This window comes from Hypomesus nipponensis, chromosome 23 (genome assembly GCF_054491055.1).
Source record: "Hypomesus nipponensis isolate SF chromosome 23, ASM5449105v1, whole genome shotgun sequence".
Lineage (NCBI taxonomy): Eukaryota > Metazoa > Chordata > Actinopteri > Osmeriformes > Osmeridae > Hypomesus > Hypomesus nipponensis.
The window spans coordinates 22,412,195-22,437,075 of NC_140383.1; the positions used below are offsets into that span (position 1 = coordinate 22,412,195).

Below are 24,881 nucleotides of genomic sequence, written 5' to 3' on the forward strand. Positions count from 1 at the left end.
GAAGCCTCGACCAGTTTCCCAAAGCTAACTAGGCCACAGCTGGAGTGAGTAAAGCACAGCACGGGAAGAACAGTTGAGGGAGTTTTTATTCATGTTTCATCTTGTCACAATTTTCGTCAACAGAAAAATAGGTTCCACCAATACAAAATATGCTGCAGCAAATACAAACATGGATATTTTGAGGCTGTGAAGACGGCAGACTCCCGCAGTAAGAACCCCTAGAGATGTCCTTTATTTATATCATATATATACACAGACCACACTGCATGGCAGGTCAGGGCTGGATAACTCCCCCTGCTAACACACACTTCACCTGGCTGCAGCTGTTTGGTACACACACACGCACACACGAGACCACGATGGACAGAGAAGCCAGGACTGGATGAGAAACACATTACACTCCAGCAGTCAGAACGGCAGGAAGCTGGCTGGATGGTCTGGTTCACGGCTATGGATACACAGTAGACATAGCGTCAGCTCTCCCTCTCCTCTCCTCTCCGCCTGCCTACAGAGTAGATCTGATCCAGGTGAAACCAGGGTTTGGACCTCCACACAGCAGCTTGGTTTAGAAGGCCACAATGACCGGAAAAAAAGGACTTGAGCTCATAACCACCCAAGGCTGCATGATGACAGTATGGATATAACAGCCCTTATATCGATGCAGCCAGACTTTCATCACTAGTATTCTCTTATTCCATCTAGCGTGGCTGTTATCCCTTATCCCCTCCTTCTATCCTTCCTCCTCCTCTTCCTGTAGCCAAACTATCTCCTCCTGCGAGGGGAGTCATCTCTGCTCCTCTCCTCGTTCCTCCTGGAATCCCTGTATCGATCGGAATGCCGGTTCTCCTTGTCCTCCCTCCCCTCCCTCCTCTCCTCTTTCCTCCTCTCCTCGCCCCTCTCCTTCCGGTCCTCGCCCCTCTCCTTCCGGTCCTCGCCCCTCTCCTTCCTCTCCTCGCCCCTCTCCTTCCTCTCCTCGCCCCTCTCCTTCCTGTCCTCTCTCCTCTCAAGCCCGTTCCTGGAAGAGTCTCTGGAGTCCTTCTCCTTGCGGCCGGGTTCCTGCGACTTTGACCTTTCATTCTCCCGCTCCCTCCCTCTCTCCTTCCCCCTCTCCTCTCTCTCCTTCCCCCTCTCCCTCTCCTTCCCCCTCTCCTCCCCCCTCTCCCTCTCCTTCCCCCTCTCCTCCCTCTCCTGGCTGCGAGGCCGGCCGGTCCTCTCCTTGTCGCGGTGTCTACGTGCGTCAGCCGGCCTCTCCTCCTCCTCCCTGGGAGGCCTGGCGGGCTGGGCTTCCTGGCCGGCGCGGGCGCGCTCCCGTGCGGGCGAGGGGTCGTCGCGGGGCCCCCGCTGGCGCAGGGGGGCCTGGGGCCGCTCCTCGTCGCTGCTGCTGCTGTCGTCGTGGCGGCGGCGGCGGCCCTCCTGCTTCTTGCTGGCTCGGTCCTCCGGCGGAGGCTTCTTGGAGGACTTGTGGGAGCTCTTCTTCTTGGTCTTGTCCACCTTCTTGGCCTCTGGCTTTTTCTTCTTCTTATTCTTCTTCTGTCTCGCGTCGGAGTCTGCAACAACAGAGACGGCCGTCACGGTTAAGAGGTGCTGAACACGGCTCACTCAGACAACATCGTTGTTTATGATCATTGAGCTTTTGTAAAGCTCTCTCTTGGAAGTCGCTTTGGATAAGAGTGTCTGCTAAATGAATAAATGTAAACACACATAGCTGAGCTTCAGGAAACCAGATTTTTTAATCTGGTGTGGTAGACGGAACACACATACAAGGTTGTTTTCACAGTCAGTTCTGGGGTTTTCCTAAAACAGGTCAGCAAGTGGCTGACCGAGCAGAGCCAGATGATGATGGTGGTGATGTGGATGATGGTGGTGATGTGGATGATGGTGGTGATGTGGATGATGGTGGTGATGTGGATGATGGTGGTGATGTGGATGATGTGGATGATGTGGATGATGGTGGTGATGTGGATGATGGTGGTGATGTGGATGATGGTGGTGATGTGGATGATGTGGATGATGGTGGTGATGTGGATGATGGTGGTGACCCTAAGGCTCCATCTCTGGCTGCAGGGGCAATTCTAGGATCAGACCTTTAGGGGGGTTCAGCCCCCAATGAGAATGTGACATGGATACAGTGCCTTGCAAAAGTGTGTACCCCCCTTGCTAACAAATCCCTAATTTAACTGGATAACAATTAATACATTTATTTATTATTATGCAAAATATTGAGAGAATAAAAAAACGACGAAAGCCCCTTTCTTATATTTAGCAGAAGCTCTTACCCAGAGCGTCTGCCAAATTTCTTCATGAACTACCAGCATCAAATGAAACGATAATGATGTGTCAATAGGGGTGTAACAATATATCGTGGAACAATATATCACAATACAATTTTTTCATATTGCCATAACTCTGCGATACAATATGTATCGTAGAGTTATAGCAATATTTTTACAATATGACGTCCGTTTGATCCTATTGGTTGCGCTACCAGTGCATGATCTACTCTGCACCCGTGTCATGCATGCATTCACTGCACTCACAGAAATCGCTTGAACTGACTTAACTAAATTGTATGTACAACAAAGAATTATTGAAAATGTTTAATGTTCTGGAAATAAATCTGATAATTGAATTTCAGTTTAATTTAAAATGTTGTTCAAAATATTGTGATACGTATTGTATCGTACACCCATTATTGTGATACGTTATTGTATCGTGAGCTGAGTTTATCGTAACACCCCTATGAGTCAACAATAAATAAACATTGTTTTAACACGTTAGAGCACTAAAACTTATTTAGGATAATAATAATTTATTTTATTATAATTATTATATTTAGGGGTGCTGAGATGAAATTTAGGTGCTCTAGAGAAGGAAAAAAAAAAAAAAAAAGTCTAAAATCACCCGTCTGGCAGGCTGAGGTTTGTTTAGAGTAGTCAGGCTGAGGTCAGGACATACCAGGCCACTGCTACTGCTACTGCTACCACACACACACACACACACTATATGTACCAGCCCACCACTACACACATACGCACACGCACAGTGTAAGGAGATACACAGACCACAGCAGCCTTGCCATGTGAAGCAGGCTGGCAGAAGCAGCCTTGCCATGTGAAGCAGGCTGGCAGAAGCAGCCTTGCCATGTGAGGCAGGCTGGCAGAAGCAGCCTTGCCATGTGAAGCAGGCTGGCAGAAGCAAGCCTTGCCATGTGAGGCAGGCTGGCAGAAGCAGCCTTGCTGTGGCAGGGCTGGAGGCAGGAGGACCCCCTGTCACAGCAGAGTGGCCTGTGTCACGCTAGCCAGCCAGCAGGGCCCACCACACCACACACACACAGCAAGATTACAGAGCAGGGACTGGTGTTTCACATGCACACATAATCCCAGGGAAGCCCCATTCAGAGGGTGAGGCTCGGAGTGTGGTGTAGCATGTTCTAGGCTGTTTTCCGGGGGGGGGGGAACGGGAGAATGCCGCGTGCAGCTGATGTCAAGGGAAGGCTGGGTGGATTTGATCACCAGAGAACACGTGTTTGTGCGGGACAGATCCTGCCGTCACGCTCCATATCCCCAGAGGTGCTCTGACACACCGCGGCCCGCCTGTGGAACCGCGAGCCCAACGCGCACCAGCAGACACGTGACGCTCTAAGGCGTCAGTGTGTGTGTGCGTGTGCGTTACCTGAACTGCTGGAGGAGTCCGAGTCACTGGACGAGTCGCTGCTGCTGCTGCTGCTGTCTGAGGAGGAGGACGAGGAGGAGGAGGAGGAGTCAGAGTCGGTGGAGGACTCCACCTCCTGCCGCTGGGTCATGATGATCTTGGGGGCGTTCTTCAGGTGCTCCCTCAGCTCGTCACTACGGCAACCCAAACGGAGGGGAAGACGGAGAGAGGGGAAAAGGAGAGAGGGGGAGAGAGAGAGAGAGAGAGGGAGCGAGAGAGAGAGAGAGCGAGAGGGGAGAGAGGGAGGAAGACAAGGACAGAGTCAGTTGAGAAGGCGCCTTCCGACAGAACCCCACATCTCTACTGGCTGCGTAGAGAGGCGCGGAGGGCAGACGCAGCGTGGACTGTGGGGAGCGAGGCGCTTACGTCAGGCCGCCCAGACCGATGGAGGTGAAGAAGTTGATGGCGAAGCGCGTGTTCCTGGGGTTGTCGCGGGGAAACAGGCCCTCGAAGAAGGGCTGGAGAGTCCTGGAGGACACACATCCACACACACACACACGCACGATTAGACCCGCTGGGGGTACATATCCTGCTCGTCCTGACCGGCAGACCCCGAAGGGGAAGGGACGAGGCTCCGTGAGGAGCGTTCCCGGGGAGGCGCCCCCCCCAGTACGTACATGTCTTTCAGCCTCTCGTTGAGGCGGGGCAGACCCATGTAGGCGCACAGCTCCTGGAACAGGATCTTCACGAAGATGCGGCTGGAGGACGTGGTGGTGTCCTCGCTCACCTTGATGCACTCCAGCACCTGAGGGGCAGGCCAGACGCATGGTTAGCCCCTCAGACACACACACACACACACACACACACACACACACACACACACACACACACACACACACACACACACACACACACACACACACAGAGCTAGAGCCTGTCTAACACTGGGCTGATGATGGATCGGTCCATGTTTCCCCTGAATTTCTTTCCTGGCCTGGCGGTACGCCAAAATGAAGATATCAGTTATAAATCAGAAGGACATTTGGGTCCCTTTCATCATGATTGCCCACCACCCCCCCCCCCAAAAAAGAAAGCAAACTAGAACAGAGGCAAGCTGAACCCTGGGAGAGGACACAGTGTGTCAGCGGCGGCACAGGCGGCACAGGCGGCACAGGCGGCACGTACGCTCCAGGGGATGGAGTCCGTGTAGAGCAGGTGAGCAAACAGCCGCGCCACGTTCCTCAGCTTGTTGGTCTCCAGGCGATGGATGGACTCGTACTGCTCCATGAAGATGGCCTCGAAGCTCTCCATGTAGTCCTTCTTCAGCACGCAGAACCTCTGGGAACACAAACACACACATGAACACACCGCACTGTACGCACACAAACAATACCAAGGGCCATCTTTGGGTGAGGGGGGAGTCCCGGGGAGGCGAGGCGGCCCTCCGCACGGCGCTCTCCTTCTCCGGACGGCGCGTGGTCGAACTCGGGGCTCACCCCTGCTAGCAGACCGAAGAACTTCTCGTAGGTCCTCTGCTGGGCACAGCAGTCCAGAATCATGTTGCACAACTCTTTCTGTGGAGACAAGACACAATAATAACACATTTTATTGGCAATGCGCCTTTCTTGCAGCCAAAGCGCTACAGTACAGTAAATGACAACACAATAAAAAATCTGATAAGGTAAGTTTTAAGCAAACATTTTTTTTAAATCATAATAAATGGACCCTGACACATAAGGTTTCAACTTCTCAGTGCCTGTACCAGGACTAAGCCATAGATACATAGAGTCCATAAACAAACCATCCACAGAACACATAAAGGCCATATTGGATCAAATAGGATAGATTGGTCTCGATGTCTAGTGGAGCCCTCCCCCCAGAATCGCCCTGCAGCTGGAAACAGCCCCACCCTCTGGTCTCCAGGCACAGAGGAAGCAGAGATTACAGGCTTCCTGTCTGTGTTGAAGCATTAAGCCCCTGTTGCCCAGGCATGCCGCATCTGGGTTCTGGGGCCTAGATGGTCGAGGCTTGGGACAGGATGTTGGACTAGGACTACGGCTGGGGTCGGGACTGGGGGGGGGAGTGGTAGGGTGAGTTGTCAGGAAGGCTTTGGGGAGCCATCTGTCGTGAGGTTTGTGGGAGGAGGTGCTTTCATGGCAGACGAGGCCTTGCGCACTCTCTCCCTCGGTCTGTCTCTCTCCATTTCTGTCTCTCCATCTCTGTTTCTCTCCTCTCTCTCTCCCTGTCAGTCTCTCCCTCTCTTTCCGTCCGTCTCCAGTTCTCTGTGGGAAACCAGATGAGGTTCTACACCTGATACCTTATCTAGGGAGAAAGACAAGATAAAGGAAAAAAAAGCTAGAGCTGGCACAACTTAACCCCCCCCCCTCCTCCTCCTCCTCTCATCTCTCCTCTCCCCCCCCTCCTCCTCCTCTCATCTCATCTCTACTCTCCCCCCCTCCTGTCAGACAAGTCAGCTTCTCTCCTCTCCCTCCAACTCTCCTGTCAGACGTCAAACTCTTACACACAAAAGGGGGGCGTACAAACTAAACAGGCTTGTCATCTGAATTTTCCTTACAAAAACTAAAACAAATATCAACGCCATGTTTCCACATCCAACGTCCACAGGGTGGGTAGGGGAAGCTGCCGCACCCGCCCGAATGGGGAAGAGGTGCAGCCCTGTACACTCAAGCCCCAGGTGTGTAGCCGTGATTCATGTCTGACAGTCACTGACATGTTTACAACTGACGATAAAAACATCGCTGCGCTCGGCTACCTGGGCACGCTCAACCCGTCACTGACGAGACCCGGCTGAACCCTGCATTCACATTCCAACATCGACAACGAGGGGCTTTTCAACCCGTTTTTTCCCCCCCAAACATACCGCAAACGTCGGTTCGGAACTACGGAAAATCACCAGCTGCTCCTCTCCGCCCACGGAGGAGCGTGGGCCGGGCCACAGCTATATGGGGAGCCTGGTGGAGGCATCAGGTTGTGCTTATGGAAACCTGGAGGTGAGAGTCCTCTTTGGGAAGTCGGAACTGAGGTCTGAGGCTGGGGGGGAGCATGTCGGCCTTGGAGGGGGCTCACTGAACTGTGAACTCTACGTCAGAGGTCTTCAACCCTGGTCCTCAGGGACCCGCTGTCCTGCACGTTTTAGATGTTTCCCTGCTCCAACACACCTGATTCAAATGAATGGGTCGTTATCTAGTGATGCAGAAAGCTGCTAACGACCCATTCATTTGAATCAGGTGTGTTGGAGCAGGGAAACATTTAAAACGTGCAGGACAGGAGGTCCCTGAGGACCAGGGTTGAAGACCTCTGCTCTACGTGACTCGATGGGGTCACCGAGTTCACCCTGTGTCGTGGGGGGTTTGGAGGTTCGATATCTGGGTCGCGTCCAGGTGAGAATGTTGTGGATGGGTAGGGGACTTTGAGGGCAGGGCTCTGGATCCAGAGAAGGTTCTAGGCGTGGGAGCGGAGCTGCAGCCTGGTTCTGAGAGCGGCGGTCTTCAACCCTGGTCCTCAGGGCCCACGACCCCTGTACGTTCTAGATGGTTCCCCGCTCCAACACACCTGATTCTAATGAATGGGTCGTTACCAGGCTTCTGCTGAGCTTCGTAATGGACATTCACTTCAAACAGGCCAGTGTGGCCCTGAGGACCAGGACTGAAGATCATTGTCTGACATCTTAACAGGCCAACCAGGAAGTAGGGCAAATGTCTTCGCCCCCAGTGACCAATATGTGCATGGTCCCCATGGAGACCAGAAGTAAATATTTATACCCAACCCCTGAACAAAGTAAACATACAAAACGTGGGGGAGGGGTGATGGAGGGCTGTGATGGGGGGGGGGGGTGAAAAAAGACATTTATGAGGAGGGAGAGAAGAGGAAGGGGAGGAGGAGGGAGAAGGGGGTGGAGGAGGCATACTGAGGTGTGTTTGGTGGGAGAGAAGGAACAGGAGAAGGTGGACGAGAGAGTGTGCAGCATCCTAAACACCGTCGTCTTAGCAGAAGACTGAGCTGGGCTACCCACCGTCTCACTGTCAGGGAAGTCCATCTTTATCAGCTTGTGGGCACACTCCTCAAAGTCCAGACTGAGGAGACACAAACAGACAGCCAAAGTTAGCTTGAAGACTCCACCAATCCTGCTTCTCTACAGAATCAGCTTGTTTGACAGGAAGACATTTTAGAAGACTGTAATGTGCCTCAGCAAACAAACAGGCTGATTAACAGATTGGGTTTGTCCCCAGGGGGTCTGGACTCTGTTCTACATTGTCCTCATCTTACAGTAGACTGTGTGTGTGTGTGTGTTGTGTGTCTGGGGGAGAGAGAGAGAGGTGTAGATGTAAAGCAGAGCTGAGAGGAATACTCCAGACCCGGTGGGTGACTCCCACACTTACTACACACATTCTGCATCTGGGTGATAACAGCTGTGTGCGCACACACACACACACACACACACACACAGCATCCAACGCATCTGACTCAGTCTCTCTGGCATTCCAACTGAGAAAATTCACACCATCTTCTCAAAATACAGTCTCCTTGATAGCAAACATGCTCCATGATGTACTCCCATCTGATCAAGTGCACCAAGACCTGCCGGACTACAAGATAGATGACAGGACAGCTCGACTTCACACGCTCTCAAATAGCACTGAGCATCTTTTCTTTTTACACCAGAGAAATGTGCGGCACTGATATTTTCCTAACCTGGCTGAGGCTGTTAAAAGCGTGTGGAAGTGTTAGACGTGGTGCCAGGCGTGTGTGTGTGTGTGTGAGTACTAGGGTGAGGAGAGAGGGATGGTAGGCCAGTTGAGAGGAGCGAAGGGGAGGGAGAAGAGAGGACTGTAGACGATGGTGTTTGGGAGTGTTTTGGGGCAGAAGAGGGGCAGGGTAGAGGCGTTCATCAGCGAGCTGAAAGCAGTGCATCAGAGGAGGGGGGGGAGAAGCTTTCAGCATCAGTGCCAACTGACTGGCTGGCCCCAGGGTACAGCACTGATGGGCCTGCTCTCTCACCGATCCCTCCCTCCCTCCCTCTCTCTCTCTCTCTCTCTCTCTTCCTCAATGTAGCTCTCCCGTCCCTCTCTCTACCCCCCCTCTGTATTGGGCCCACCCTTGTAAAGGGTAGCTGAGGAGGGCAGATTGACCGGTTTCAACCTGGTGCTAAACCCTCACTTCAGCTCAGAAGTGTTTGGTAAACAAACGCACTCCCTCCTCCATCCTTCTGCATCTCTCCCTCCATCTCCTTCCCCCATCCCTGGGCTTGTTGTGGTGCTTATTTTGACATTGTCCCACTCAAGTGGCTAAATATATGTATGAATGTATAATAATGGACACAAATTAATTTGTATATAATAAAATATAAAAAATGAGGTGAAGTGAAGTTGTTTTGAGAATCCGTGGTAAATGTTGGTGAAAGCACACCCATCTGGTAGCCTGGCTGCCAGCCAAACTTCTCCCCTGAAGTTGGGTCTGGAGGGTCTCGTATTGGGAACAACTATATAAAACCAGGATCTGGGCGGACCAATGAAATTGCCAGGAAGGGCTTTATAGGATGATGGACAGATGATCAACAGTAGCATAATCAGCAACGTCACGAAAGAGCCCTTGGGTTTGTTTTCAACAAACAACATATTACGTTGCTCTGATTGGTTGTAGGTCTATCCAATTGAGCGTAGAGGCATTTGTTTTACGAGTTAGGTTGAAACACGCCCCATAGTCACAGCCCAACGGAGAGTTTTCAGACTCATATTCTGACTAGAATTATGAGTATGACAATGTCAGGCTACCCATCTGGTACAAATTCAGTTGAATTGTGTAAGCCGTTTGTTCTGACATTACATGTACTGTGCACAGATATCTAAGGCCACACATCCAACCTGCAGTCCAATTAGTACAAGCATTCTGGTAAATCTTGATTATATTACTGTGCTGAATATATTGCTGGGGTGAATATACAGTATGTGTACTGGGTTGAGGTCAGCAAATCCAAAATAATACAATAACGAAATATTTTTTCTATACGGTATCATGATAATCATATACTAACCCTTATTCATTTTTGTTCATTCCTAAAAAGTCCCAATTCATTTACCAAACTTCCTCACTAGTGATTCTTCATTTTTGATTTATTTTTAATTTCCCCAAATATTCCCCCTTATTCCTGAATACTGTATTTCTTTGATTAACGCCACCCTCAAATAAACCTAAAATAAAATAAAGAACTGGAGAGAGGCAGGTGCTCTTGCGTAAGCAAGCAAAACTAGTTTACATGGCTACAGTATAGGTGTTTTTGCTTTAAAGTTGTTCATGAATTCCTTGCAAATCAGCGTTAATAAAAAGCAGATGAGATAGAGCTAGCTAGTCTAGCTAACATTGACATTCGCTTGTTGCTATATCGGTAATTTAGAAGAACGTACTGTTCAAACTAGCTTAGAACATTTAATGTAGGGTGGTGTTTCCACCCCCCCCCCATACACGCCACCCTCAAATAAACGCCGCCCGCAAATTAACGCCGCACCAAAAATTAACATTTTGAAATAAACGCTGCAGCGTTTAATCGAAGATATACGGTATTCCCATGGAAAGCTTCCACCTCTGAAAGTTCCCAGAATCCTGCCCCCCTACCCATTCCCGTCCAGCTCCCCTCCCCTCCTCCCGATCCCAGGAAGGCAGTGGCACCAGGCCATGCATTTCCTCCAGACCCACATGGAGAGATGTGTGACTTCTTCAAACACGCTTTAAATATCCCTACCATCGTGGGAGGCTGCTGTGTGTGTGTGTGTGTGTGCGCGCGCGCATCTTGGCCAGGCATTGCTTTCTACCATCTGTGTGAAGGTTTGATTGAGACCCAGAAGAGAGGTCCAGATCCAGCCTCTGGCTGGCGAAATGACCCACTTCAGTCAGCAACGTTGGCCCTGGGACCAGAGAGACAGGCCAGCCCGGCCGCTGACTGGACCCTGTCAACCCTGGGCTGCCAGCAGGAACTGCTCCCACTCTACAGACACCGCATTGATATCTGGACTACAAAGTCCGGGCTTGCAGAGAAGCCGGACAGAGGCAGTATGGTGCAGTGTGCTTGTGGCCAGGGTATTACACGGTGAGGCGTATACCTGGACTGGATGGCCAGGTAGATGGTTCTCCTGAAGGCGACCAGGTTGACTTCCGTCTGGTCGAAGATGGTGATCTTCTCTCCGTCTGGAGCAGAGAGGAGAGATGATGTTAGGAGGACGTAAGGGGAGGGGGCACAAGCGGCCACCTCCTGGGGATCTCCGTGACAACCCTGGAAGGCCGGGGTGAGGGAAGCGTTCCAGACAGGCCAGTAGGAGAGGCAGGCTGACACACTAATGGCTTTCTGGCTTTGCTTCCTGTGGGCGACCCAGACGCTGGGTGGATGAGAGACGAGGACACACGAGGACACTACTGTGGCTGAATGCTCCCACTCTCTTCCTCTCTCCATCTTCTACCCCAGGCTCTCTCTCTCTCTCCCCCCATCCTCTACACCAGGCTCTCACCCCCCCCTCATCTCATTGGCTCTCTAGCTCCCTCTATCTGGCCCAACCAGCCATGTCCCTCCCTCCCTCAGAGCTCAGTACAGCCGGCTGAACACCTTACCTTCTCCAACCTCTCCCTCCTTCTCTTCATCATTGTCGTCGTCGTCGTCGTCGCTCCCGTCCGCGTCCTCTCCCGAGTCGCTGCTTCCCTCGTCCAGGATCTCTGCACGCGCACGCGGGGAACACGGCGGTTATGGGAGATTCAAAACCAAACACCTTCATGACTTCAGACATCAACGTGCAGATGTTGCGTCCAACCAAGTGGGCGTGTTAAACCTGCGACCTGGACCCGAGTTTGGCCTGTTGCTCCAACATTCCTCCGCATGTCAGTGAGACAGTAAGGCATCCTGATCCAGGAGCGCCACACCTACCCTTCTTGATGGTCTTGTACTTCTCCTCGTTCTCCAGGAAGTCCGGGTCCATCTTGAACACATCTGGACGGATCAGATATTTCCAGTTACAGTAGAGCACAAGGCGCTGTGACGGTTTTGGATATAAAGCATCAGATCAACAGAAACATTGTGTGTATGTAGGTGTGTGTGTGTGTGTGTGTGTGTAGTTAGGTGTGTGTGTGTATGTAGGTGTGTGTGTATGTAGGTGTTTATATAGGTGTGTGTGTGTGTATGTAGGTGTATGTGTCTGTAGGTGTGTGTAGGTGTGTATATAGGGGTGTGTGTGTGTGTGTGTAGTTAGGTGTATGTAGGCGTGTGTGTATGTAGGTGCGTGTGTGTGTAGGTGTGTGTGTGTGTAGGTGTGTGTGTGTGTGTGTGCGCGTCTCACTGAGGACGTCCTCCTGGTTGTACTCGTCCTCCAGGGGCAGCATGTGTGTGAACTGGTCCTCCTCCTCCACCAGGTCCAGGCCCTCGGGCACCACCGGGTGGTCCTTGAAGCCGTCCTTCCTGATGGCGAACATCACCTCGATCATGTACTGCACCCGCTTGTCGATCTCAGACTCGTGGAGGATGTTTCTCAGGCGCTCGAAAATGGCTGTGGGGAAGAAGAAAAAAACCAGTTCAAACGTGTTTGATAACGAAAGCAGTGGCTAACAGTAACCTTGTACTATAGGCACTGTAGTCCTGCATGATGTCAGTGCCTCAGTACTTCTCGCTGGTGCTCCTGTCGGGCAGACACAGCATGGTAAACACTCCTACTTGGTATCAGCTTCCCGTTACGACTACAGACTAATGACGTAGCCTGTATACTTGTTGCGAAAGTAAACAGCGGAGCTCAGCAATGCATGTGCCAACCTGCCTCAGAGAGCCACGATCCGATCATGCCCTGGAGTTCTCAAGAAGCAACGCAGGACGAATCCTTCCTTAGGCGTCCACAATTCGGAGATGTCTATCAGCGCTGTGCACAAGTGTAAACGACTCTTCTGCACAGCTTCTAAGTTGTCAATGTGACAACAAACCCACTGAACGTGGGAGAACGCGGAAATACTTCTTCTTAAGAAACTCAGACAAGCTAGATAAGCTGTGTGTAGCTGCCAACTGGCTTTACAAAGGCACTTTTCAACGTTTCGACCATAAACCCTCTGTACCGTTGATGCCTCTGGGAGAGACCTCGGTGAGCTTAAGGCCACACTCCTTGAGGAAGGCGATGGTGACCTCCACGCTGTCGTCTGAAGGTCTCTCCAACAGCAGGGTGAGCATCTCCAGACACAGCACCTCGTGGGCCTGGTGGAGGACAGGTAGGTAGAGAACCATTAACCGGGAAATAAACAACAGATTTGAGAGATCCCGATTGGTTCTTTGGACAGAGTGACGAGATCTGAAATGGGCAGTTCTAGAACTATGTCAAGAGGCCTAGATGCGTTGTGAAGATGTTCCAGGATGACATACCACATTTTGGTTGATGAGGTGGGCCACGAACTTGGATGCCGTCAGACATTGTTGCTGAAAAACAAACCCCACCGAGTGTTACCAACTAGAAACTGATCAACAGGGCACCTTTATGGTTCACGGTCTGCACTCGTGTTCTGATCTTGTAGTGTCGGTCTTGCGCCACGTGGGCTAGCACGCATACTGGGGCGTTTAGGGGGCAGCGCATCAGGGTGGCTACCTTGTCATTCCTGCGGTATCCCTTGCGGAAGTTGAGGATGAGTCGTCTGAGGATGAGTTCTCCGATCTGGGGGAACTTGGAGTTGATGATGGCCACCACGGCAGCGTACACGTGGGTGAAGATGGGAGACGCACTCTGGGCCTGCAGGACCGAGCGGGCAAACACACCTCTGGACACACACACACACACAGAGTTAGGGATGTGCAACAGGCCATCAATTGCTCCCAATTCAGACCCCTGACACACACACACACACACAGTCCGTTACCTGCCCCTGACGATGTTCTCCTGCAGAAGCTCCTGGATGATCATGGCGATGTTGGACACGTTGACCTTGTTGATCAGACCGTTGATGGATTTCTTCAGAGCCTCCCAGCTCATACGCTGGTATGCCAGGCTAGTGGGGAGAGGGAGATATGTGAGGGAGGGAGGTACAGAATTGGGGTTCACGTCAATAAGTGCACAAGACAGCACCACCTGGTCAGGAATCAGTTGTATCCCTATTGATTCTCATGGCGCTAATGATAATGACGAGGAGGACTACAAAGATGGCGGCCGTACCTGCTCTTGTCGGTGATCTGCGCCTGCATCATCCGGAGCTTGGCGGGGGGGATGTAGGCCCCCCCCGTGCGGGTCAGGATGGGGTCCAGCTCCTCCTTCTTCTTCTTGATTGGAGGCTCTTCGCCTGCGTCCTCCCTATTGGCTGGGGACGGAGACCGGCCCCTCCTCCTGAAGTCCTCCCTGTCCCGGCTGGAGTGGCGTTCGTAGCGGTCCCTGTCTCGGTCCTGATACCGATCTCTGAGGAGGAGGAGGTTAGTTAAGGTGAGTTACAGGTCTGGGACAGAAGCCAGGTGTTTGTTGTTGTGTTGTGATTTACTTGGCACTCTTACAGGCTTTTCACATGGGACTTGGTCCAGGATTAAAAGCTTTATTAGCCCCAGGCTAAGGGAGCTGTTAGCTCCAGGCTAAGGGAGCTGTTAGCTCCAGGCTAAGGGAGCTGTTAGACCCAGGCTAAGGGAGTTGTTAGCCCCAGGCTAAGGGAGCTGTTAGCCCCAGGCTAAGGGAGCTGTTAGCCCCAGGCTAAGGGAGCTGTTAGACCCAGGCTAAGAAAGCTTTCACCCTGGCACAATTCTGGCATATTCCAAAGAGGGCTAACCCAGACTTGAGCCTAGAGCTTGCCTCTGGAGCAGGGTTAGCCCCAAGTGTGCAGGGTTATCCCCTGAAAATCGACTAAACACAGGGATAAGATATCCCGGGGTCAACTCTTAGCCTGGGGCTAAGGATAACCATGGGCTAAGAATATGCAGTGTGAAAAGCCTATTAGATAGGGCCAGTGACCAGAGCAGCCAAGCCAGGCGTGTTGTTACCTGCCGTAGCGTCCCCTCTCATAGCGCCGATCTCTGTCCTGGCTCCTGGAGCGAGACCGTGACCGCGACCGCCGGCCCTCATCGCTCCTGGAACAACAGCAACACGAGAGATTTACCAAGAGCACACATCGTACAACTTGGTCCGTTCTCCCAGACCAAATCTGTCTATTCTATTGTTAACAGAACACATTTTACTCCAAGCATTTCTATGTATTCAGGCCTAGTCTATATCTACACATTCAGGCTCAGTCTATATCTAGATGTTCAGGCCCAGTCTATATCTACATGTTCAGGCCCAGTCTACATCTACATGTTCAGGCTCAGTTTATATCTAGATGTTCAGGCCCAGTCTATATCTACATGTTCAGGCTCAGTCTATATCTAGATGTTCAGGCTCAGTCTATATCTACATGTTCAGTCTCAGTCTATATCTACATGTTCAGGCTCAGTCTATATCTACATGTTCAGGCCCAGTCTATATCTACATGTTCAGTCTCAGTCTATATCTAGATGTTCAGGCTCAGTCTATATCTAGATGTTCAGGCCCAGTCTACATCTACGTAGATCTAGAGCCAGAGGGAGCAGGAAGCCAGGATAAATCTCCACGTACTCGTGGTCTGGGGATGTGCTCCTTTTCCTGGCCTGGCCGGCTTCCCCTGGGGCTCTCTGAAACACAACCACAACAGTATGAACACCAACAATGTGAACGTCGACATGGTCAGTTATCTGATCAAACACACAGCACGCGGGCCTGGGTCAGAGCCACGAATCAACACATACTTTGCGATTAACGGTCACGATTCCTTCGGCCACTGTGCTGCTTGTAAGTACTAAACATGCGTGTGGCCTCACCCTGATGACGTGAGCAACGCTGCTCTTCATCCTGCGGACCGTGCCTTCGTCTTCATCATCGCTGTCTTCGTCATCGCTGCTGTCACTGCGGGACCCGCTGGAGTCCTGGCTGCCTTCGCTGGGCCCGGAGGAGGCCACGTCTCTGGGGCTCACTGCCCCGACCCTTCCTGCCCTGGGGCTCACCACCCCGGGGATGGCTGGCTTGGGGCTCTCGCTTCCAGACTCTCTGTCCACTGCTACAGTGAGACAGAAACGACAGACAATAATTGAATAAGATGCTGGTTTTTCCCTCTGTAGAAAATGTAGTACTGTACAATTGTAACTCACCACGGATCCTCTCGACCTCGGCGTCTCTGGTTGAGGGACTGCCGATGCTGCTAACGGGAGGCTCCATCCGTCTAGGGCTGGACGGCTGAAGGTACAGAGGCCACCGAACCGTAATTAAAAACGAGTTAAATAGCTAGCTAATGCAGTTACTAACTTTGCCTAAGCGAATAGTAAAAGGCGGACTAGCTCAGAGCTCGGGTCAGTTGGACCGACATCTACTTAGGTAGCAATCGTGGCGGAAGCAGCAACAGATTGCCTGACATCAACAACTTAACAAGCTGGTTTACTGTGTAAGGCCGTCCATCAGTCAGGTCAGTTATGATTGAGACCGTTTTAGAGTAAGAATTCGTTGTTGATGTAGCAAACAAGTTAGCAAACCCATCGTTGTAAAGACATATCTATCAAGCAAAACATACGGTGGAATAACCCAAAACGCCACTTAGCCAGCATAGCTAGAGAACAGTTGCATGGAAGATGACAAAAGGGTGTCATACATAGCAGCTAGCTAGCAACTTATAATGGACCCATGCAACTTATTAAATACAAACATTTAGGCCAAAACTTTTTAATTATGAACTTGGACTAGGTAACGGGTCACGAATTGCTAGCTAGTAGTGTAAAGAGGCATGAACGTTAGCATGTCTAGCTAGCAGGATAGCTAGAGCGCGGTCCAGGTTTGCCCCATGTGAGGAGCGCGGTTGCTAACACCGCTAGGCTAGTTAGCTTAGCTGACGGTAGCCAAGCGTCGTAAAATTACCCCATGATAATAGCTGGAACAACTTCAGATACAAGTTGTAGCTAACACTTTTCCTCCTTTTATAGAGGAAATGGTTTGTTGATATTAGTCAACACAAGTATAAAGTTCTCCTACCTCTGATGATTTCGGACTGAGTTCTGCTACCAAATCTGTGTCGTTTGTCTCCGAAGCCATTTTCCACACATACTTCCGTAACAGCTACTCTACTACGGGTAGTTGTAAGGGTAAGAAATGACCATGCACTAAAATATATACATCTTGGAGATACCTGTCGAGAGTATAAGCTGCAGCACCATAATATGATGATGACTATCCGAAAAACTGGGATATCTCGATAAACATCATAGTTATGTATTTCTTAACTTCTTGTGTTCTTCAATGGGTTCTTATCAAGAAATAAGCTACTACAACTCTCAAGAAGTGTAGACGCACAATGATCTCACAAGCCTATACTTTACTGCCACGCAGTGGCTACTGCTACCAACTCAGAACAGCTATAATCAAGAAGAATCATTTGATAAGCTGAACAAAATGCATTGTTTTTGCCGGTAGTACCTGGCCTTGAACTTGATCTGCTATACAGGTCTGCAAAAGTGTCATATATCACACTTATATCGCCTGCTTGGAAATGCAAGCCTATTAAACAGGCTGATTTTTATTTGCAGTACATTGACTATAAAATGTGTCGTTCTGTCTTCAGCAGTAAAGAAGTGTGTACCATTCCAGGATATAAACAGTACTCAAGTTTCATCAACAACACAACATTCAAGAATATGATTTTATTTTATATTTCTTCACAGCAACAAAAAATAGCAATAGCCTACTAGTGTTTACCTTTGACATGAAATATATTATTTTTTCAAATGTTTAAATACATTAAATAACAATATGGCAAATGCCAAGATAGATAAGAAACAATGTTACCAGTTATATTAAATGCTATGTGTTAAACCAGTCCAAACTGCCTTCATTTCACAGGGAGCAACCTGGGTTAGTTAAGATCATACTTGTGATAGACCTTACAGTCTGTTTGTGTTGTGTACTAATTCAGTATGTTTTTTTTCTTGCTAACAGACTACATTAGTATATCAGTTGTATTGTGTCCTTACTTCATGTTCAACCTCTAACTATGTATGTCACAGTGATCAAACAAAACCTTATTATCCTTTCAGGTTTTGAGTAAAATCTTGTGTTTGAACACTCATCCTTTTGGCCATCTGTTTCTAGACAGTCCCTCACATTCAGGGCCTCTAACAAGACTGGCTGCTTTAGGTCCTTGTTGCCCGTCTAAGACAATTACACCATTGAGTGTATGTGAAAAAAGGGCGAGAAAAACTAAATACTGCCACACTAGAGGTGGTATATTTAAAAGTGTAATTGTAACAACAGTGGTTGTTGTCAAGACTTGATACTGATGATGTCAAAGGGCTACACCATGCAGTGGTGGGCTGCAAATCTCTCTCATCTGGGACGTCCAATCACAGACCCTCCATCTCTCATAGCCCCTCCCCCTCCATGACCCGTCCAGTCACAGACCCTCCATCTCTCATAGCCCCTCCCCCTCCATGACCCGTCCAGTCACAGACCCTCCATCTCTCATAGCCCCTCCCCCTCCATGACCCGTCCAGTCACAGACCCTCCATCTCTCATAGCCCCTCCCCCTCCATGACCCGTCCAGTCACAGACCCTCCATCTCTCATTGCCCCTCCCCCTCCATGACCCGTCCAGTAAAGGACCCTCCATCTCTCATAGCCCCTCCCCCTCCATGACCCGTCTCACAGACCCTCCATCTCTCATAGCCCCTCCATGACCCGTCTCACAGACCCTCCATCTCTCATAGCCCCTCCCCCTCCATGACCCGTTCAGTCACAGACCCTCCATCTCTCATAGCCCCTCCCCCTCCATGACCCGTCCAGTCACCGACCCTCCATCTCTCATAGCCCCTCCCCCTTCATGACCCGTCTCACAGACCCTGCATCTCTCATTGCCCCTCCCCCTCCATGACCCGTCTCACAGACCCTGCATCTCTCAATGACCCCCCCATGATCCGTCTCTCTCTCCTTGTGACCCCACTTCCCCTTACATAGTCTGACCCTCTCTATAGCCCCTACTCCTCCCATAGGGCCTCCCTCTCTCCTAGCCCCTCCCGCTTCCTTAGCCCCTCCCTCTCTCCTAGCCCCTCCCTCTCCCTAGCCCCTCCCTCTTTTCTAGCCCTGCCCTTGTGACCCCACCGACCCTCTCAAAGCCCCACCCCAGTCCTCCAGCCAGCAGATTGTCCTTCCTCCAACTCGTCCTCAGAGCAGCTGTAGCTCGAGTGTTCCGTGTGCCCCAGGAAGTCAGTAGGGGGAGACAGGCCCTCTCCATCCTCGTCTTCCTCCTCCTCCTCCTCCTCCTCGTCATGCAGGCTGTTGCTCCGGCTGTCTCCCCCAGGCTTGGTGCCTTTTTTCCCCAGGACTGGGCTCCCTGAGTCTGGCTGGGACGCCCGCTGCTCCTTGGCCTTGCGGCTCCGCTTCCACTTCATACGTCTGTTCTGGAACCAGATCTTCACCTGGTCAAACGCGAACATACACACACATGCACACGCACACAAACACACGCACATACATACACACACATACAAATAATGGTTAAAGTATAACTAAACTATTACCAAAAAATAAGCCTTGTCACCAGCATTGATCCCTAGCTGGTGGACAGTACCTGTGTCTCAGTAAGCATGAGTGAGGTAGCCACCTCGAAGCGCCTAGGTCTGGACAGGTACTTGTTGACCTTGAACTGGTTCTCCAGTTGCAGCAGCTGCTGGCTGGTGAAGGCTGTCCGAGGCCTCCGGCATTTCCCCAGTACACCGACCTGCGGAGTGACTGGGAGACAGGGGGGGGGACGACATTTTATAGGCTCTGAAAGGTAATGTCTCAATCTGCAAAAGTGACCCAACTGTCTGCTTTTACATATCCGCTTGAATGAAGTATAAATTATGATTGAGACACAATGAGAAAGTATCCAGAGTGGTGTACTCCCATGGAGACAGTCATAAATGAAAAGGATCAGGATCATATCCTTTTTTTTTAATCAGTGGTAGGACAAGAATATAATATGCAGAGTCTATATAACTGGACCATTAACTTAATGAAACCGTTGCCTGTTATCAGCTCTTGAAGATTATTTCCTGTGTTGTTCCTTCTCACCTCGACTGATGAAAAGGCTATTTATGACTAATGTAAACATGGTGCCGAAAAGGTGGCATCATTATAGTCACATTATAAAGGGGAAATATTTTAGGATATTATTAAATATTTTAGAATTAGCACTTGATTGAAAATTACTCACTAAAATATACATTATTTGCACGATATAATATTATAATAAAAGTTATACATATAGTATAGTATATATATATAAAACGAATAAGTCAAAAAAATTAAGGTGATGCCGGTAACTCACCTCCATACTCTCCGAGTCTGGGCATCATCATTCCCGCGCTGATCCAGTGTTCCAAAGAGAAGGATCCAGCCATAGCGGCTGCCTTCAGATGCTCCGGATATGGCTGGGCCATCTGCGTAAAGCCAGGATATATGAAGCCAGGATGCTGCGCTCCCAGAGCAGCCAGGGGGTACAGGGAAGCTGGGTACAGTCCGGGAAAGGAGCCCGGAGTCAGCGCCGTGAGGCCGGGATGGGGAATGTTCAACAAACCCGGTTTGGGGATGATACCCGTCTGGATAAGAGCAGCGTTCGATGTCCTCTGGGGAGACGGGGTTTCCGAGCGGTGGCACGACACGGGAGTATGTGTGTTTTCACTGCACAGCCCCTGAGATCCGTCCCAGTGAGCTGGGTGCGGGTGCGCGTTGTGCGCCAGGAGCGCATCAATGCGAAAGTTGTTGGATTTCTCCATTGCCGTCATTTTCTCTCCTCCAGGAAAGCAAATGTCCAGCCAACTCAAATTACACAACTTTTTGAAAAAACCCTAATACTTGTCAGATCGTTAAAAAGAGTCTTTGACAGAAGAAAACCGGAAAACAGCTTTGTTATTTGGTCGTTATATATATATATATATATATTAAAGCCTACACTCGTTATTAAAATTGGCTAATCATCATCCCATCTCCATTCCTTTTTTTTTTTTTAGCTTTCTTCTTTATGTCCCGTCAGCCCCTTGCTCTCTGCTCCCGTGCGTAATGCGCGTCCACCTGCCACTGGTCTAACTTTTCTCCACTATTGCGTCCAGGAATAGTTCTGTCTATCTGGCTTCCGATTGGCCCATCTCAGCAAGCGAGACAGAGGGACAACCACTCACTTATATATCCCCCTCGGTGTTTTAATAATATAAATTACACTCTGAAACTCCCCTCTCCGCGTGCATGCCAGATTGCCAACCGCACCACTCAGGCACGTGGAAAGATAGCACTGGAAAGGACGTTTCGGGAGAAAAACGTCTCTTGGTCTGCTACTGCACCAATGAGCTCATTTCTCAAGAACAAACAGAAAAATGCAAAGTATAATTTGTTATTTATTAGCTGCGACTACAGCTCTTTAGCTCGCTCTGTCCGTTGGTTGGTTGGTTGGTTGGTATACAAAACTGCATAGGAGTACGCAGTTACTGCGAATTTGCACTTGTTTAAAACGGCCTTATCTTTCAAATACCTCATAGGACGGCAGGAGTCAGGCTGGCTGTCCTTGCGCGTGGCCTCTGGCATTCTTTCTCTTCCAGCAGGTGATGCTGGGGCACCTTTTTCCCACCACCTCTCAAACACTATCTATCACACACATGCGTGCGCACACACACACACTCACACACACACCTTTGTGAAAGCTATGATGTTTGTACGTTAATGAAATGTTTAATAAACATCATTGGTTGTTACAATGATGACTATCAGAGGGCTATTACAGTCTTCAGGGTTACATCATAATTATCAGTCATTAACACACTGTACAGCTGATAACCATGACATCAACAACAGGCTTCCCAGCAGCTAACTTTCCACCAACCAGAAGCCATTTCCTGCTGGGTTGCAGAGATGATAAGCGTTGCCCTGCTCCTCTCATGGTGAAGACAAACAGCCACTAACTCCTCATAAAAAAACACATCCTCGTCTGCAGATAATAGCTGACACAAATGGGATATTTTGACGGACAGACTTATTTCAAATTGTAACTTATTTTCCCTTATAATAATGACGTAAAAAAAAAAATCTAGTAGATGTATATATCCAGAACAACATGGCTTACAAATGATTGTGGTTAAAATGTGTGGTAAATACAGGCCGTTCCTTGACTCTGAACACCAAAATACTGTTACCGTGGACTTTTCATCCTTAGCCTCCATAAATTGCAAACAGCTTAGGAACTCTGTGTTGGATAGGAGTATAGAATATAGATAGATATTGTATATGGAGTTCGACAGGGCCGGCCCAAGGCATAAGCGAACTAAGCGGCTGCTTGGGGCCCCTGTGGCTACCAGAGGGCTCCCAAGAGCACATGAAATGACTGTTTAATGTATTATGTAAAAATATATGTATTATTATTTTTTTTATTGGCAACGATAAGCGATGCCGAGGGGCCCCCAACATCTTTTTGCTCAAGGCCCCATAAAGGCTTGGGCTGGCCCTGGAGTTTGCCAAGTGAATGAAGTGGAAACATAAATTGTTGTGAGCAGAGAGGTAAGCCCGTGTTTGGAAGAAAGATATGTGAAGATGAACGTGCTGGTGTTCATACTTCATCTATTGAGACCCTCCAAAGGTGAACCTTGTCGACGTGTCTCCCTGGTGAGCAGACCCCCTCACCCAGAGGAGCACAGATGCTCAGCAAGCGTTAAGGAGCTGACAGACTGCACAGCCTATGGGCAGTAAAACAGCCATTCAGTCATCAACCATTCATACACAAATGTGACAAAGAGGTTAACCCCTTCGACAGCCTGACCCTAGTTAGCACTCTGAAGTTTGAAGAGAGCTGTCTCTCTGTGTTCCGGCCCTACATGTTAATTATAGGAATACAATTCTCTCAGAGCGACAAATGGGTTCATGCTGACCAGAACCTACTGAGGCTGCGCTCTCCTTCCGCTATAATTGTTTGACTATTTTCTCTTTCTCTGAAACCTTCGGCCTCCCTAGTTATCATAGCACATTTAGCAGTTTCTACCCCATTCTGATCCCCAACCCCCAGACCTTGCCTATCCCAGCCCCCAGACCTTGCCTATCCCAGCCCCCAGACCTTGCCTATCCCAGCCCCCAGACCTTGCCTATCCCAGCCCCCAGACCTTGCCTATCCCAGCCCCCAGACGTTGCCAATCCTCAGACCAAATCCGAGCCTCTGCAAGTTGGCCTGGAGCAACAGATGGAGCCCCAGCCTCCGGACTCCCGAGCCTCCCTGTCTTCTAGCCCCCATTCCCCCAGCCCCCATTCCCCCAGCCCCCTAACTATCCAGCCTACCAGGCCCCTAGCCTCCCAGCCCCCAGCCTCCCAATCCCCCAGCCCTCCAGCCCCCCGCCCCCCCCCAGCCTCCCAGCCCCCAATCCCCCAGCCTCCCAGCCCTCCACCCCCCCAGCCTCCCAGCCCCGTCTCTCCTCCTCCTCCTCCTGCTGCTGCTGTCTGTGTGGCCTGTGAAGCCTGGCTGCGTGTGTCTGGCCCATCAGCCTCATTCACAGAGACACCGTTTAGCAGTAATTATCCAGGGCCACGCCCCCTCCTGTCCCTGTCATTGTGCTGGCATGTCAGGGCGGAGGCCATCATTAATCAGCTCTTTCATAACCCTGCTAAACCCCGCTGAACCCTGGCACCCTGAACGCCCACCGCTGGACCCACTCCTTCCCCTGTTCTGCTCAGTCCAGCACAGCCACACAGGAACACCACAATGGAGGCAGAGGAGGGGGGATGACACCGACATGGGATCTGATGAATGGAGAGGGACACAGAGGGATGTCAGATATCTGATAGTGTCTCAATTTGGGAGCTTCCCTCGGAAACAATGTCCAGATTCTGGTTGGAATGTCTAGACTGCTCAAGTTGTAAATTGAATAGTTGAAACTTAGACCGGTGGTTTATGGTTTTGATTGGAATGTTTGCAATGGTCATGTTTTTTCTGGAATGTTCCAACTACAGTTAGATAGTAAACATGGGCGTCTCTTCAGAAAGAAATGTCGCTTTTATAAAGTGTCAAATTGCCATCTGATGTAGCAGAGAGGCATGCCAAGGTCTCTACAGCATAACCCAGCAAACACGGAGGAACAAGTGTGACCTCTTCAGTCCCCTATGTATTATCCTCGGATCTCATCTTCAACTCTTTGACTCATGATGACGGATATGTGACACTGAGGAGGAACCAGCTCTGACAGACAGGCGACTCACCCAATCAGCTCCTCTGTTGATCATGCTGAGCATCCCTGACCTAGTCCTAGTCATCAAGTTGTTTTTCATTTGGGCCTCCCTCCCTCCCTCCATCCCTCCCTCCCTCCCTCTGCCGTGGATAGAGACAGAGAGAAGACAATAAGTGGCGCATTTCCACCAGCTCGCTCAATTGGTGTCTCATCCTTCTGCCCCACAGGCTAACACTAAGACACACCCACTCATAGAATCAGCACATTTTAATCAGGGGCCCTCCCCACCACACATACACACACACACATACACACACACAGCCACTCAGAAGATTAACATGTGTGTTTAACATACACTAACCAAACAACCAGGTTCTATAGATTCCTCTCAAACTGCCTCACCCTGCCTGTGCTGCCTGAAACCTACATCAACCCCCCCCCTCCACCCCCCCTCCCCCTCCTCCCCCAGTCCTACATCCCCCTATCTCCCCCAGTCCTACATCCCCCTATCTCCCCCAGTCCTACATCCCCCTATCTCCCCCAGTCCTACATCCCCTCCACCCCCCCCCTCCACCCCCAGTCCTACATCCCCCTCCTCCCCCAGTCCTACATCCCCCTATCTCCCCCAGTCCTACATCCCCCTATCTCCCCCAGTCCTACATCCCCCTATCTCCCCCAGTCCTACATCCCCTCCACCCCCCCCCTCCACCCCCAGTCCTACATCACCCTCCTCCCCCAGTCCTACATCCCCCTATCTCCCCCACAACTGACAGCAGTAGAGAAAACACAGTGTTATAGAGGTAAATAGTTCCATTGGAATCCTTGTTAAACAGTGCTGGGACACAATCACAGGAGTAAAGACAGAAGGGGGGGGGGGGGTAGGGTTAGACAGGGGGAGGGTTGGGGTAGACCGGGACTGAGGAAAGGGTGTTGATTAAGTTGGATGATTTATAGAGAAATAAAGACAACAGGTTCCTCCCACTCCGGAGGGAAACCTGTCA

General features: G+C 50.4%; 2 protein-coding genes across 2 annotated transcripts; both read right to left on the reverse strand.

Annotated features, from left to right (window-relative positions):
* Nucleotides 1–68: 68 nt before the first annotated feature.
* On the reverse strand, nucleotides 69–16,845 carry cwc22 (CWC22 spliceosome associated protein). The gene is made up of 21 exons (XM_084689522.1): nucleotides 16,686–16,845; nucleotides 15,815–15,899; nucleotides 15,488–15,723; nucleotides 15,246–15,301; nucleotides 14,636–14,722; nucleotides 13,830–14,066; nucleotides 13,537–13,665; nucleotides 13,269–13,437; nucleotides 13,049–13,102; nucleotides 12,748–12,883; nucleotides 11,988–12,194; nucleotides 11,579–11,641; nucleotides 11,269–11,370; nucleotides 10,767–10,851; nucleotides 7,685–7,745; nucleotides 5,148–5,225; nucleotides 4,837–4,989; nucleotides 4,329–4,456; nucleotides 4,078–4,179; nucleotides 3,673–3,845; nucleotides 69–1,547 (listed from the first exon to the last, which is right to left on the reverse strand). The coding sequence occupies exons 1-21, from the start codon at nucleotides 16,743–16,745 to the stop codon at nucleotides 763–765; spliced, it is 3,186 nt and encodes a 1,061-aa protein (XP_084545648.1). The 5' UTR covers nucleotides 16,746–16,845; the 3' UTR covers nucleotides 69–762.
* Nucleotides 16,846–18,810: 1,965 nt separating this feature from the next.
* Nucleotides 18,811–20,469, reverse strand: LOC146234926 (pancreas/duodenum homeobox protein 1-like). Its single transcript, XM_084688623.1, has 3 exons — nucleotides 20,013–20,469; nucleotides 19,272–19,432; nucleotides 18,811–19,119 (listed from the first exon to the last, which is right to left on the reverse strand). Exons 1-3 carry the CDS (start codon nucleotides 20,467–20,469, stop codon nucleotides 18,811–18,813), a joined length of 927 nt encoding a protein of 308 aa, XP_084544749.1.
* Nucleotides 20,470–24,881: the final 4,412 nt, after the last annotated feature.

Bases quoted from the DNA above. Each gene is read 5' to 3' on its own strand.
- LOC146234926 (XM_084688623.1), bottom strand. From the start codon at position 20,469: ATGACGGCAATGGAGAAATCCAACAACTTTCGCATTGATGCGCTCCTG. The intron at 19,433-20,012 runs GTGAGTTACCGG...CCTGTCTCCCAG, and splicing joins CAGACTCGGAGAGTATGGAG to TCACTCCGCAGGTCGGTGTA. The intron at 19,120-19,271 runs GTACTGTCCACC...GCGTTTGACCAG, and splicing joins TCATGCTTACTGAGACACAG to GTGAAGATCTGGTTCCAGAA.
- cwc22 (XM_084689522.1), bottom strand. From the start codon at position 16,745: ATGGCTTCGGAGACAAACGACACAGATTTGGTAGCAGAACTCAGTCCG. The intron at 11,642-11,987 runs GTGAGACGCGCA...TGATCCGTCCAG, and splicing joins CAACCAGGAGGACGTCCTCA to ATGTGTTCAAGATGGACCCG. The intron at 1,548-3,672 runs GTAACGCACACG...CTGTTGTTGCAG, and splicing joins GGACTCCTCCAGCAGTTCAG to ACTCCGACGCGAGACAGAAG.